The sequence below is a fragment of the Salmo salar genome, chromosome ssa15 (assembly GCF_905237065.1).
Source record: "Salmo salar chromosome ssa15, Ssal_v3.1, whole genome shotgun sequence".
NCBI lineage: Eukaryota > Metazoa > Chordata > Actinopteri > Salmoniformes > Salmonidae > Salmo > Salmo salar.
Window position 1 is genome coordinate 59,228,797 of NC_059456.1, and position 15,038 is coordinate 59,243,834.

Here is a 15,038-nt window from a genome sequence, read left to right on the forward strand (position 1 = left end):
CTCCGATTTCAGAGTGTACCAGAGCGGTGCAGGTCATGTTCTTCTTCACTCTGGTAAACACACACTATATCAAATAAAATCTAAGTTTATTTGTCACATGCACAGGATACAGAAGTGTAAATGGAACAGTGAAATGGGTACTTGCATAGTTGAGTCTTTTGTTTAGACATGTAGCTAGCTAGCTAACTAAACAATGAACCATAATCCCAACTCATAATGTTACTACCTGAATCTGCTGGTAGCTAAAGGTAACCAACTATGGTTACCGTTCAATGTTAGCTAGCTATAAATAGCAATGCAAATGGCTCTGAGATACGAATAATATTACTACACAGATCATACATGTAACGTTAGCTAGTGAGCCAGACAGTTAACGTTAGCTAGCTAGCTAACAGTACGCTTTAACTTGCAATGAAAATTACTTTGACAACATTTGAAACGTATAATATCAAGAAATTTAGCTAGCTAAACTATCTTACCCGTATACATGGATGAACGCTTCTCCCTCTCTGTCATGGTTACTATGGTTTCCCTTAGTTAAACTTAACCACAATCTCTCTATCTCATTCTCTCTTCAGGAGTGGAAAGCAGACATGTGCGCAGACATGAACAAGACTTTCCTGTGTAACGACACCGCAATGACGGTTGTGGTGGCTGGAGAGGCTCTCCCGTGGATGGAGACCGACTTTCCAGAGCGCAATGTCAGCCTGGGGCTCTCCACCGTCCCTCTGGACTTCCCCATTAACCCGTGGGACATCATGCTTTGCATGGCGGGCACTGTCATCGCCTGTGAGAACGCCATCGTGGTGGCTATCATCTTCTATACACCCACCCTGCGCACCCCCATGTTCGTGCTCGTAGGAAGCCTAGCCACAGCGGATTTACTGGCAGGCATGGGATTAATCCTCAACTTCGTGTTCCAGTACGTCCTCTCCTCAGAGACTATCAGCCTTATTACTGTTGGGTTCCTAGTGGCCTCCTTCACGGCGTCCATAAGTAGCCTGCTGGCTATAACAGTGGACCGGTATTTCTCTTTATACAATGCACTGACTTACTTCTCAGAGAAGACGCTCCACTACGTGCACCTGATGCTGGTGAGCACATGGGGCGTGTCTCTGTGCCTGGGCCTGCTGCCTGTGCTAGGCTGGAACTGCCTGGACGACCCAAGCTTGTGTAGCATCGTGCGCCCACTCACTCGCAGCAATGTAACATTGTTGGCGGTCTCTTTCTTCATCATCTTCATACTCATGCTGACCCTCTACTTCAAGATCTGCAAGATCGTGTGCCGCCACGCGCACCAGATCGCTCTTCAACAGCACTTCTTCACCACATCGCACTACGTGGCCACCAAGAAGGGTGTGGCCACGCTCGCCATCATCCTAGGCACCTTCGGCTCGAGCTGGCTACCCTTCGCCATCTACTGCCTGGTGGGAGAGCGCGAATACCCGTCGGTATACACGTATGCCACGCTGCTTCCGGCCACCTACAACTCCATGATCAACCCAATCATCTACGCCTACCGTAATGCCGAGATCCAGCACTCGCTCTACGTCTTCTTCTGTGGCTGCTTTCAGAGCAACGTAGCCACCCACTCCAGGTCACCCAGTGAAGTTTAGAGGGGTGCTGAGTGAACGTATGTGTGTGTACGTGTGCATGTTGACAACCGACAATTCGCTTTCAGTTGACCGTTAAATCCTTTAAACAAAATGTATGTCTAACAAGCATCTGCACTTTATTGCGACTGAAGACAAGGACACAGTCCGTCTGAAATGCTGTGAACAACAGCTTTTGTAAAGAAAAAAAATACGGCATTATGTATTTATATGAGCAAAGAATTAAAAAAACTAGCACTTTATTGAATGTATTTGAAATGCCAAAGCAGTATTGCATCGGCCTATATATGTTGGAGTTATTGGCTACTTTGTATTTGTCAGTACTGTGGGTCATTTTTGATTTTGTTAAGTTGTTTATTTGATTGTACATTTTATACGAGATGAGTATATGAATAAAATTAGAAAATAAGTTTGCGCCTCGTGTTTGACTGCCACATTTTTCTCTGTAAGTGTTCTTTTGCCGCACCTGGGTTGTTTTATTTTTTCGCTCAGCATCTTCCTGTCTTGTAACTCAGTCAATTGGGTATGGCAGAGTATGGAAGTCTCCATACCCTAGCTCAACACCAACAATTTAAATTAGGCTACTAAAGTCTTTCCAATCCCAATTAAAAGGCAAATGCAGTTGGTTAGGACCATGCGCAATCGCTAAGGAAGGGTGTTTGTCCGGCTGGATGCCTTTGAGAGAGCACATTGACGCAGCTGCAGTGAACAGAGCAACTTTTTTCTCAAAATACTGCAGAGGTGGAAGATGGTTGTAGATGGCTAGGTAACTGCTGTTTGACTTGACATGAAACTAAAATAGAGTTTTTAATCCATCCCGGTGCTGAGCTAGTGCGTAATGTATCAGTTAATTTTGACATGTTGGTAGAATGTTGTTGTTTATCGACTGAGGTGAATGAAGCTACAGCAGCAAGGTGATAATGGAAGGATTACATAGTGAAAGTCTACACACCCCCTTGCAAAGTCTTCATATTTCGGTGGCTTCAATTTTAAAAATGATTATTTTATATTTTTTCCATACCGATCTACACAACCTACCCCACATTTTACATTTTTCAAATGAATAATAATTAAAAACATCTTAATTGTATATGTCTTCACACCCCAGAGTTAATATTTGGTGTAAGCACCTTTGGCAGCCCTAAGAGCTGTGAATAATTCTGAACAAGATTTGACCAACATTGCACAACTCCTAGGGCAACATATATCATTTTTTTTGTCAAAATTGCTCAAGCTCAGTAAATTTGGTTGAGAATCATTGATGGAGAGCAATATTCAAACTTTAAGCACATTTGAGTCAGGACTGAGACTGGACCAGGACCACTTAGGAACACTCAACACCTAGGAACACTTAGGAACACTCAAAACTCTATCCCAGGGTTTTCAGAAGACTGAGGCAGGTTTTCCTCTACCCTAGGCTTTGCTCCTTTGACATTTATTTTGATCCTGACAAACTCCCCAGTCCCTGCTGGTGACAAGCATACACAAAACATGATGCTGCCACCACAATTCTTGAAAATACAGTGGGTTTCAGGATGTGTTGTGTTGAATTGGATTTGAACCAAACCTGTAGTTATTATTATTATTTTTTCTTCTATTGGATAACAATCTGTTCTTAACCAAGACAAAAAAATATATAACAGACTTTTTCCTGCATAACATAGGTACAGCAGAGCCCCTCGTTGCATGGGAGAGTTTAAAATGTGCCTTCAGAGGTCATGCAAAGAAATACTAATCTTTAAAATGAAAACATTTTAAGTCAAAAGAGATAGAGGAACTAACAAAGGAAAAGGAGGAACTAGCAGAACAGATGGATGGCAATAACACTGTACCATAGAGGCACAGAATAAGTTAGAGGAAAAACTAAAATAACTGGAGGAACGATCAAGAACGATCAAGTATCAAACTTTTATTACACATTCATCACAAAGTAAAGCAAGCTTGATGGAAAATTGTGAAAAATGCACCACATTCTTGGTAACATTTTACTTGACACTCAGAGTCATAACACGTTATGAATCATAACCATGTCATAATATGTCATAACAGCTGACATAACTTGTCATTACCCAACATAATATGGTCATAACACTGTCATGACCCATATATTTACAACTGTTGTGACATATATTGCATTATTTTATTGCTGGTTATGACACCTACATAAGAGTGTCAAAACCCACATTTATTCCCCTCCCAAAAATCCCTGCCAAGAAGTTTCCTTTCGTTTAAAAGTTTGTTTCTTAAATCCTTTGTTGGTGTTGTTATGAATTCTTTACATATTTTAAATAGCTTGTAGAAAATACACATATCCCGTCACTTTACTTGGACTAAGAAAATACACTTTATGACACTGTCAAGAACCATTATCACCATCGTAATCATATAAGCCAGATACAGTGAGGGGAAAAAAGTATTTGATCCCCTGCTGATTTTGTACGTTTGCCCACTGACAAAGAAATGATCAGTCTATAATTTTAATGGTAGGTTTATTTGAACAGTGAGAGACAGAATAACAACAAAAAATCCAGAAAACGCATGTCAAAAATGTTATAAATTGATTTGCATTTTAATGAGGGAAATAAGTATTTGACCCCTCTGCAAAACATGACTTAGTACTTCGTGGCAAAACCCTTGTTGGCAATCACAGAGGTCAGACGTTTCTTGTAGTTGGCCACCAGGTTTGCACACATCTCAGCAGGGATTTTGTCCCACTCCTCTTTGCAGATCTTCTCCAAGTCATTAAGGTTTCGAGGCTGACGTTTGGCAACTCGAACCTTCAGCTCCCTCCACAGATTTTCTATGGGATTATGGTCTGGAGACTGGCTAGGCCACTCCAGGACCTTAATGTGCTTCTTCTTGAGCCACTCCTTTGTTGCCTTGGCCAAGTGTTTGGGGTCATTGTCATGCTGGAATACCCATCCACGACCCATTTTCAATGCCTTGGCTGAGGGAAGGAGGTTCTCACCCAAGATTTGACGGTACATGGCCCCGTCCATCATCCCTTTGATGCGGTGAAGTTGTCCTGTCCCCTTAGCAGAAAAACACCCCCAAAGCATAATGTTTCCACCTCCATGTTTGACGGTGGGGATGGTGTTCTTGGGGTCATAGGCAGCATTCCTCCTGCTCCAAACACAGCGAGTTGAGTTAATGCCAAAGAGCTCCCTTTTGGTCTCATCTGACCACAACACTTTCACCCAGTTGTCCTCTGAATCAGCTCATTATTACTTTCAGTTTATGCCGATATAGGACTCGTTTTACTGTGGATAAATATACATTTGTACCTGTTTTCTCCAGCATCTTCAGAAGGTCCTTTGCTGTTGTTGTGGGATTGATTTGCACTTTCCGCAGCAAAGTATGTTCATCTCTAGGAGACAGAACGCATCTCCTTCCTGAGCGGTATGACAGCTGCGTAGACCCATGGTGTTTATACTTGCGTACTATTGTTTGTACAGATGAACGTGGTACCTTCAGGCGTTTGGAAATTGCTCCCAAGGATGAACCAGACTTGTGGAGGTCTCCAATTCTTTTTCTGAGGTCTTGGCTGATTTCTTTTGATTTTCCCATGATGTCAAGCAAAGCGGCACTGAGTTTGAAGGTAGGCCTTGAAATATATCCATAGGTACACCTCTAAGTGACTCAAATGATGTCAATTAGCCTATCAGAAGCTTCTAAAGCCATGACATCATTTTCTGGACGTTTCCAAGCTGTTTAAAGGCACAGTCAGCTTAGTGTATGTAGACTTCTGACCCACTGGAATTGTGATACAGTGAATGATAAGTGAAATAATTTGTCTGTAAACAATTGTTGGAAAAATTACTTGAGTCATGCACAAAGTAGATGTTCTAACCGACTTGCCAAAACTATAGTTTGTTAACAAGAAATTGGTGGAGTGGTTGAAAAAACAAGTTTTAATGACTCCAACTTAAATGTATGTAATCTTCCAACTTCAAATCAAATGTATTTATATAGCCATTCTTACATCAGCTGATATCTCAAAGTGCTGTACAGAAACCCAGCCTAAAACCCCAAACAGCAAGCAATGCAGATGTAGAAGCACGGTGGCTAGGAAAAACTCCCTAGAAAGGCCAAAACCTTGGAAGAAACCTAGAGAGGAACCAGGCTATGAGGGGTGGCCAGTCCTCTTCTGGCTGTGCCGGGTGGAGATTATAACAGCACATGGCCAAGATGTTCAAATGTTCATAAATGACCAGCATGGTCAAATAATAATAATCATAGTAGTTGTCGATGGTGCAACAAGTCAGTAACACAAGAGTAAGTGTCAGTTGGCTTTTTCATAGCCGATCTTTGAGAGTATCTCTACCGCTCCTGCTGTCTCTAGAGAGTTGAAAACAGCAGGTCTGGGACAGGTAGCACGTCCGGTGAACAGGTCAGGGTTCCATAGCTGCAGGCAGAACAGTTGGAACTGGAGCAGCAGCACGGCCAGGTGAACTGGGGACAGCAAGGAGTCATCAAGCCAGGTAGTCCTGAGGCATGGTCCTAGGGCTCAGGTCCTCCGAGAGAGAGAAAGAAAGAAAGAGAGAAAGAGAGAATTAGAGAGAGCATATTTAAATTCACACAGGACACCGGAAAAGACAAAAGAAATACTCCAGATGTGACAGACTGACCCTAGCCCCCCACACATAAACTACTGCAGCATAAATACTGGAGGCTGAGACAGGAGGGGTCAGGAGACACTGTGGCCCCATCCGATGAAACCCCCCGGACAGGGCCAAACAGGTAGGATATAACCCCACCCACTTTGCCAAAGCACAGCCTCCACACCACTGGAGGGATATCTCCAACCATCAACATACCATCCCGGGACAAGGCCGAGTATAGCCCACAAAGATCTCCGCCACGGCACAACCCAAGGGGGGGGGGGGGGGGGGCGCCAACCCAGACAGGAAGACCACGTCAGTGACTCAACCCACTCAAGTGACGCACCACTCCCAGGGATGGCATGGAAGAACACCAGTAAGCCCGTGACTCAGCCCCCGTAATAGGGGTAGAGGCAGAGAATCCCAGTGGAAAGAGGGGAAACCGGCCAGGCAGAGACAGCAAGGGTGGATCGTTGCTCCAGCCTTTCCGTTCACCTTCACACCCCTGGGCCAGACTACACTTAATCATAGGACCTACTGAAGAGATGAGTCTTCAGTAAAGACTTAAAGGTTGAGACTGAGTCGCTCACATGGGTAGGCAGACTATTCCATAAAAATTGAGCTCTATAGGAGAAAGCCCTGCGTCCAGCTGTTTGCTTAGAAATTCTAGGAAGAATTAGGAGGCCCGCGTCTTGTGACCGTAGCGTACGTGTAGGTATGTACGGCAGGACCAAATCGGAAAGATAGGTAGGAGCAAGCCCATGTAATTCTTTGTAGGTTAGCAGTAAAACCTTGAAATCAGCCCTTGCCTTAACCTCTCTAGGGTAGGGGGCAGTATTTTCACGGCCGGATAAAAAACGTACCCGATTTAAACTGGTTACTACTCTTTTCCAGAAACGAGAATATGCATATAATTGGTAGATTTGGATAGAGAACACTCTAAAGTTTATAAAACTGTTTGAATGGTGTCTGTGAGTATAACAGAACTCATATGGCAGGCCAAAACCTGAGAAGATTCCATACAGGAAGTGCCCTCTGACCATTTCTTGTGCTTCTGTGGCATCTCTGTCGAAAATACAGGATCTCTGCTGTAACGTGACAATTTCTAAGGCTCCCATAGGCTCTCTGAAGGCGCCAGAAAGTGGAATGAGATCTCTGCTGTCTCTGGGCTAGGTACAGGAGCGCTGTTTGTGAGTGGTCAGGTTAGTGGCTCAGAGACAGGAGATGCGCGGCCCCGAGAAGTGGCCATGTTTTTCTTTCAGCCTTTGAACGAAAACAACGTCGCCCGGTTGGAATATTATCGCTATTTTACGCGAAAAATAGCATAAAAATTGATTTTAAACAGCGTTTGACATGCTTCTAAGTACGGTAATGGAATATTTTGAATTTTTTTGTCACGACATGCGTCCGCGCGTCACCCTTCGGATAGGGACCTGAACGCACCAACAAAACGGAGGATATTTGAACATAACTATGGATTATTTTGAACCAAAACAACATTTGTGGTTGAAGTAGAAGTCCTGGGAGTGCATTCTGACGAAGAACAGCAAAGGTAATCCAATTTTTCTACTAGTAATTCTGAGTGTACTGAGCCTCGATGTTGGCGAGTGTCTGTTTAGGTAGCCTTGATAGCCAAGCTATCTACTCAGAATATTGCAAAATGTGCTTTTGCAGAAAAGCTATTTTAAAATCTGACACCGCGATTGCATAAAGGAGTTATGTATCTATAATTCTTAAAATAATTGTTATGTATTTTGTAAACGTTTATCAAGAGTAATTTAGTAAATTCACTAGAAGTTTTCGGTGTGTATGCTAGTTCTGAACAAAACATGCTAATGTAAAAAGCTGGTTTTTGATATAAATATGAACTTGATTGAACAAAACATGCATGTATTGTATAACACAATGTCCTAGGAGTGTCATCTGATGAAGATCATAAAGGTTAGTGCTGCATTTAGCTGTGGTTTTTGTTTTTGTGAGATATATGCTAGCTTGAAAAATGGCTGTGTGATTATTTCTGTCTGGGTACTCACCTGACATAATCTAATGTTTTGCTTTCGCTGTAAAGCCTTTTTGAAATCGGACAATGTGGTTAGATTAATGAGAGTCTTGTCTTTAAAATGGTGTAAAATAGTCATATTTTTGAGAAATTGAAGTTATAGCATTTAAGGTTTTTGTATTTCGCGACACTCGATTCCACTGGACGATTTCGTCCCACATACCCGAGAGAGGTTAACAGGAAGCCAGTGTAGGGAGGCTAGCACTGGAGTAATATGATCACATTTTTTGGTTCTAGTCAGGATTCTAGCAGCCGTATTTAGCACTAACTGAAGTTTATTTAGTGCTTTATCTGGGTAGCCGGAAAGTAGAGCATTGCAGTAGTCCAACCTAGAAGTAACAAAGGCATGGATTAATTTTTCTGCGTCATTTTTGGACAGAAAGTTTCTGATTTTTGCAATGTTACGTAGATGGAAAAAAGCTGTCCTTGAAACAGTCTTGATATGTTCTTCAAAAGAAAGTTCAGGGTCCAGAGTAACGCCGAGGTCCTTCACAGTTTTATTTGAGACGACTGTACAACCATCCAGATTAATTGTCAGATTCAACAGAAGATCTCTTTGTTTCTTGGGACCTAGAACAAGCATCTCTGTTTTGTCAGAGTTTAAAAGTAGAACGTTTGCAGCCATCCACTTCTTTATGTCTGAGACACAGGCTTCTAGCGAGGGCAATTTTGGGGCTTCACCATGTTTCATTGAAATGTACAGCTGTGTGTCATCCGCATAGCAGTGAAATGTAACATTATGTTTTCGATTGACATCCCCAAGAGGTAAAATATATAGTGAAAACAATAGTGGTCCTAAAACGGAACCTTGAGGAACACCGAAATTTACAGTTGATTTGTCAGAGGACAAACCATTCACAGAGACAAACTGATATCTTTCCGACAGATAAGACCTAAACCAGGCCAGAACTTGTCCATGTAGACCAATTTGGGTTTCCAATCTCTCCAAAAGAATGTGGTGATCACTGGTATCAAAAGCAGCACTAAGATCTAGGAGCACGAGGACAGAGGCAGAACTTCAACTGTATATACTAGGCAGTGTCAGAGGAAGGCCCCAAAAATTGTCAAAGACTGCAGTCACCCAAGTCATAGACTCTACTCTCTGCTACCGCACAGCAAGTGGTACCGGAGCGACAAGTCTTTGACCAAAAGGCTCCTTATGTCACGGTTCTCTAAAGCTGAACCCAGAAGCAGACCAGGACAAGGTAAGTAAAATGAAGGTGAGTATTTATTTACAGACTCAGGGTGAAAATAGAATAATCCAGGAGACGGAGCAGCAGCGGAGGTGAGTTGATGAGAGTGAGTAGGCAGATCCAACGATGTCACTGAAAACACTGACTACCAGGCAAGGGGGTTGAATGTTCCGGGAGGATGACTGTAGACAGAGTAAACGGGAGTGAGTAACCGGCAAAAAGTACAAAACAACAAAACTAACTCTGGTAACATGAGGCTGATACGCTGACACAACATACTGTTCATTGCTAACGATCCGGCAGGGAATGGATGTCAGGTCAGAGCTTATGAAGAGAAGAGGTGATGATCAGGACCAGGGGTGCAGATGGCTGATGAGATGCAGGTGCGGTTAATCAAGAGATCTCCCGCCTAGCTTGTTCGCCCGGCAACCAGACAGGGTGTGTTCAGAACCCTCAGGAAACCACTCCAAAACAGAAAACAGGCAGCTCAGGTAGAAAACAGACTCAGGAAGCGGGATTCATGACACCTTAACCTGTTTATGATAGGGGGCAGTATTTTCACGGCCGGATAAAAAACGTACCCGATTTAATCTGGTTATTACTCCTGCCCAGAAACTAGAATATGCATATAATTGTTTGATTTGGATAGAAAACACCCTAAAGTTTCTAAAACTGTTTGAATGGTGTCTGTGAGTATAACAGAACTCATATGGCAGGCCAAAACCTGAGAAGATTCTAAACAGGAAGTGCCCTCTCTGACCATTTCTTGGCCTTCTATAGCCTCTTCATCGAAAACAGAGGATCTCTGCTGTTACGTGACATTTTCTAAGACTCCCATAGGCTCTCAGAAGGCGCCAGAACGTTGAATGATGACTCTGCAGTCCCTGGCTAAAAAACAGTAGCGCATTTGGATAGTGGTCGATCTGAGAACAATGAAACGGGTGCGCGCGTGCACGTGAAGAGTCCATTTTACATTTTGAGTCTTTGAACGAAAACAACGTCGCCCGGGTCGGAATATTATCGCTATTTTACAAGAAAAATAGCATAAAAATTGATTTTAAACAGCGTTTGACATGCTTCGAAGTACGGTAATGGAATATTTTGAATTTTTTTGTCACGATACGCGCCGGCGCGTCACTATTCGGATAGTGTCTTGAACGCAAGAACAAACGCAGCTATTTGGATATAACTATGGATTATTTGGAACCAAACAACATTGGTTGTTGAAGTAGAAGTCCTGGGAGTGCATTCTGATGAAGAACAGCAAAGGTAATCCAATTTTTCTTATAGTAAATCTGAGTTTGGTGAGTGCCAAACTTGGTGGGTGTCAAAATAGCTAGCCATGATGGCCGGGCTATCTACTCAGAATATTGCAAAATGTGCTTTCACCGAAATCGGAAATAGCGATTGCATAAAGGAGTTCTGTATCTATAATTCTTAAAATAATTGTTATGTTTTTTGTCAACGTTTATCGTGAGTAATTTAGTTAATTCACTGGAAGTTTCGGTGGGTATGCTAGTTCTGAACAAAACATGCTAATGTAAAAAGCTGGTTTTTGATATAAATATGAACTTGATTGAACAAAACATGCATGTATTGTATAACATAATGTCCTAGGAGTGTCATCTGATGAAGATCATCAAAGGTTAGTGCTGCATTTAGCTGTGGTTTTGGTTTTTGTGACATATATGCTAGCTTGAAAAATGGCTGTGTGATTATTTCTGGCTGGGTACTCTCCTGACATAATCTAATGTTTTGCTTTCGTTGTAAAGCCTTTTTGAAATCGGACAATGTGGTTAGATAAAGGAGAGTCTTGTCTTTAAAATGGTGTAAAATAGTCATATGTTTGAAAAATGGAAGTTTTGGGATTTTTGAGGAATTTGTAATTCGTGCCACGCCCTATCATTGGATATTGGAGTGGTGTTCCACTAGCGGAACATCTACATGTAAGCCGGCAACCCCACACATTGACTTGGTACCTCGTCCTGTATATAGCCTCATTATTGTTATGTACATTTATTGTGTTACCTTGTGATTCTTTAACTTTAGTTATTTAGTCATTATTTTATTAACTCTATTAACTCTAAACACCTGTTGTATTCGGCGCGTGTGACAATATTTCTAGTTATTTTTTAAATCATTTTTTTTATTTAAAGACTACCAGAACCCACTGGATTCTTCAATTATTTGAATGAACTACAGTACATCACAAAATACAAACCCTTTAACCCAAAAAGTCATTTGGTTTTGATGGTATCCTAAATGAAATGACAAAATATACAGACTACAAATTCCAAGTAGCTATGCTGAAACTTTTTAACATCATCCTCAGCTCTGGCATCCTCCCCAATATTTGGATCCAAGGACTGATCACCCCAATCCACAAAGTGGAGACAAATTGGACCCCAATAACTACCGTGCAATATGCGTCAACAGCAACAGAAAATACTCTGCATTATCATTAACAGCAGAATCCTTCATTTCTGCAGTGACATCAAAGTCCTGAGCAAATGTGACCCGATTCAGGAAACTAGGCGTATGTCGCAAGTCACGACTTCGCAGGAGAGCCGTTTGAACGTAAAAAATATAGAAATACCTTCTCGGGACATGTGAACTTTAATGTGATTTAATAACAGACTTGTATGCCATCTGTAAATACAAATAAAATTGTTAAATTACGACACTTGTTGGTTAAGTCACAGAAAGGCTAGCAACCTTCCCACTAGCCAAGATTGGCTGAGATAATGAGTGGGATGGACATGCCGAGAGAGGAGATCGGATTGGTCTGCCATATTCAAGGCTTCTGTCTATTTGAGGTCGTCAGTCTGCGTTGGTAATCCTGTCGAACACGGCTTTTAAATTTTTTCATTGTGTAGTGGAGCTGCATGAGTGTTGCTCTCCACTCTCTGGAGGATCAAGTTTTGAAATCAGTGGAATTAGAGTATGATAGCAAAAGAGATGGAGAAAACACTTGTCTCCGGATTACATCTTCAAACTAAGGGCAATCGTAGTATGGCATTCCTGACCGGTAGACACGTCCATCATGCATAATGATGTATACAGTTAAGATAGTCTAGCGTTAGCTAGCTACATTTTCAGATATTATATGTTTCTAATTTTGACAGAAAGTGTTTTCATTTCAAGCTAAAGTGTACTGTTAGCTGTCTACCTAAAGTTAGCTGGCTGGCTCCCTTGCTGACATTATTATTTCTTTCCCAGAGCCGTTTACTTTTCTAGTTCGAGCAACTGTGGCATTGTTGGAACGTTGTTCATTGTTGTTTAACTAGCTAACGTTAGCTGGCTGGCTCCCTAGCGGAGGTTATTATTTGTTTCCCAGAGCTGTTTGCTTTTCTAGTTAGAGCCTAATGTTAGACATTGTTGACACTTTGTTCATTTTTGTGTAACTAGCTAATATTAGCGGTCTGGCTCGTTAGCTAACGTTACGTTACGTGTGTACATCACCCATTGAATATGGCCAGTTTCAGTAAATGTCTTCTAAAAAGAAGAGGTAAACAAATCATCGGCCAGAGCGTCAAGTGTGCACTCCGAGAGCAAAAAGAGATTTACATTTTAACATTTACATTTACGTCATTTAGCAGATGCTCTTATCTAGAGCGACTTACAAATTGGTGCATTCACCATATGATATCCAGTGGAACAACCACTTTACAATAGTACATCTATATCTTTTTTTGGGGGGGGTTAAAAGGATTACTTTATCCTATCCCAGGTATTCCTTAAAGAGGTGGGGTTTCAGGTGTCTACGGAAGGTGGTGATTGACTCCGCTGTCCTGGCATCGTGAGGGAGCTTGTTCCACCATTGGGGTGCCAGAGCAGCGAACAGTTTTGATTTGGCTGAGCGGGAACTGTGCTTCCTCAGAGGTAGGGGGGCCGCAGTGCCCTTGTTTGGGTGTAGGGCCTGATCAGAGCCTGAAGGTACGGAGGTGCCGTTCCCCTCACAGCTCCGTAGGCAAGCACCATGGTCTTGTAGCAGATGCGAGCTTCAACTGGAAGCCAGTGGAGTGTGCGGAGGAGCGGGGTGACGTGAGAGAACTTGGGAAGGATGAACACCAGACGGGCTGTGGCGTTCTGAATGAGTTGTAGGGGTTTAACCTGTTGCTAGGGGGCAGTATTTTCAGGGCTGGATAAAAAAACGTACCCGATTTAATCTGGTTACTAATCCTACCCAGTAACTAGAATATGCATATACTTATTATATATGGATAGAAAACACCCTAAAGTTTCTAAAACTGTTTGAATGGTGTCTGTGAGTATAACAGAACTCATTTGGCAGGCAAAACCCTGAGACATTTTCTGACAGGAAGTGGATACCTGATGTGTTGAATTACCTTTAAGCCTATGCCATTGAAACACACAGGGGCTGATTAATGTTTTGGCACTTCCTATTGCTTCCAATAGATGTCACCAGCCTTTACAAAGTGTTTTGAATCTTCTACTATGAGATCTGACCGAACAAGAGCCTTGGAACGGTGATGGCCGATTAGACTCTGGCGCGCGAGGTCATGTTGGGTACCCTCGTTCCAAAACGTTTTAAAAGAGAATGCATTTGTCCACCTTGAATATTATTCATGTTCTGGTTAAAAAAGGCCATAATGATTTATGCTATACAACGTTCGACATGTTTGAACGAACGTAAATATATTTTTTCCCCTCGTTCATGACGAGAATTCCGGCTGGCTTAGATCATGTGCTAACAACACGGATCTTTTTGGATATAAATGATGAGCTTTTTTGAACAAAACTACATTCGTTATGGACCTGGGATTCCGGGAAGTGACATCTGATGAAGAGAATCAAAGGTAATGGATTATTTACATAGTATTTTCGATGCTGTGGTGCTGTGGTGCTGACTTGACTGCCGGTTATTGGAGGGAAACGATTTCCTCAACATCAATGCCATAGTAAAACGCTGTTTTTGGATATAAATATGAACTTGATAGAACTAAAAATGCATGCATTGTCTAACATAATGTCCTTGGAGTGTCATCTGATGGAGATTGTAAAAGGTTAGTGCATCATTTTAGCTGGTTTTATGGTTTTGGTGACCCTGTCTTTGAATTGACAAAACATTACACACAGCTATTGTCAATGTACTCTCCTAACATAATCTAACTTTATGCTTTCGCCGTAAAACCTTTTTGAAATCGGACAACGTGGTTAGATTAAGGAGATGTTTATCTTTCAAAGGGTGTAAGATAGTTGTATGTTTGAAAAATTTGAATTTTGACATTTATTTGGTTTCAAATTTGCCGCTCTTGAAATGCACCTGCTGTTGATAGGGTGCACCACGGTTGGCACGCTAGCGTCCCACATAGCCCCAAGAGGTTAATGGCACAGGCAGGGAGCCCCGCCAACAGGGAGTAGCAGTAATCCAGACGGGAGATGACAAGTGCCTGGATTAGGACCTGCGCCGCTTCCTGTGTAAGGCAGGGTCGTACTCTGCGAATGTTGTATAGCATTGAACCTACAGGATCGGGTCACCGCCTTGATGTTAGCGGAGAACGACAGGGTGTTGTCCAGGGTCACGCCGAGGCTCTTAGCACTCTGGGAG

The 15,038-nt window shown here is 42.3% G+C and overlaps 1 protein-coding gene across 1 annotated transcript; it reads left to right on the forward strand.

Annotated features, from left to right (window-relative positions):
- The first annotated feature begins 356 nt into the window (after positions 1 to 356).
- Positions 357 to 1,870, forward strand: LOC106571835 (G-protein coupled receptor 12-like). Its single transcript, XM_014145304.2, has one exon. It carries the CDS (start codon positions 492 to 494, stop codon positions 1,614 to 1,616), a length of 1,125 nt encoding a protein of 374 aa, XP_014000779.2. The 5' UTR covers positions 357 to 491; the 3' UTR covers positions 1,617 to 1,870.
- The last annotated feature ends 13,168 nt before the right edge of the window (positions 1,871 to 15,038 follow it).

Excerpts from the sequence above, each read along its gene's own strand:
- LOC106571835 (XM_014145304.2), top strand. The coding sequence starts at position 492 with ATGAACGCTTCTCCCTCTCTGTCATGGTTACTATGGTTTCCCTTAGTT.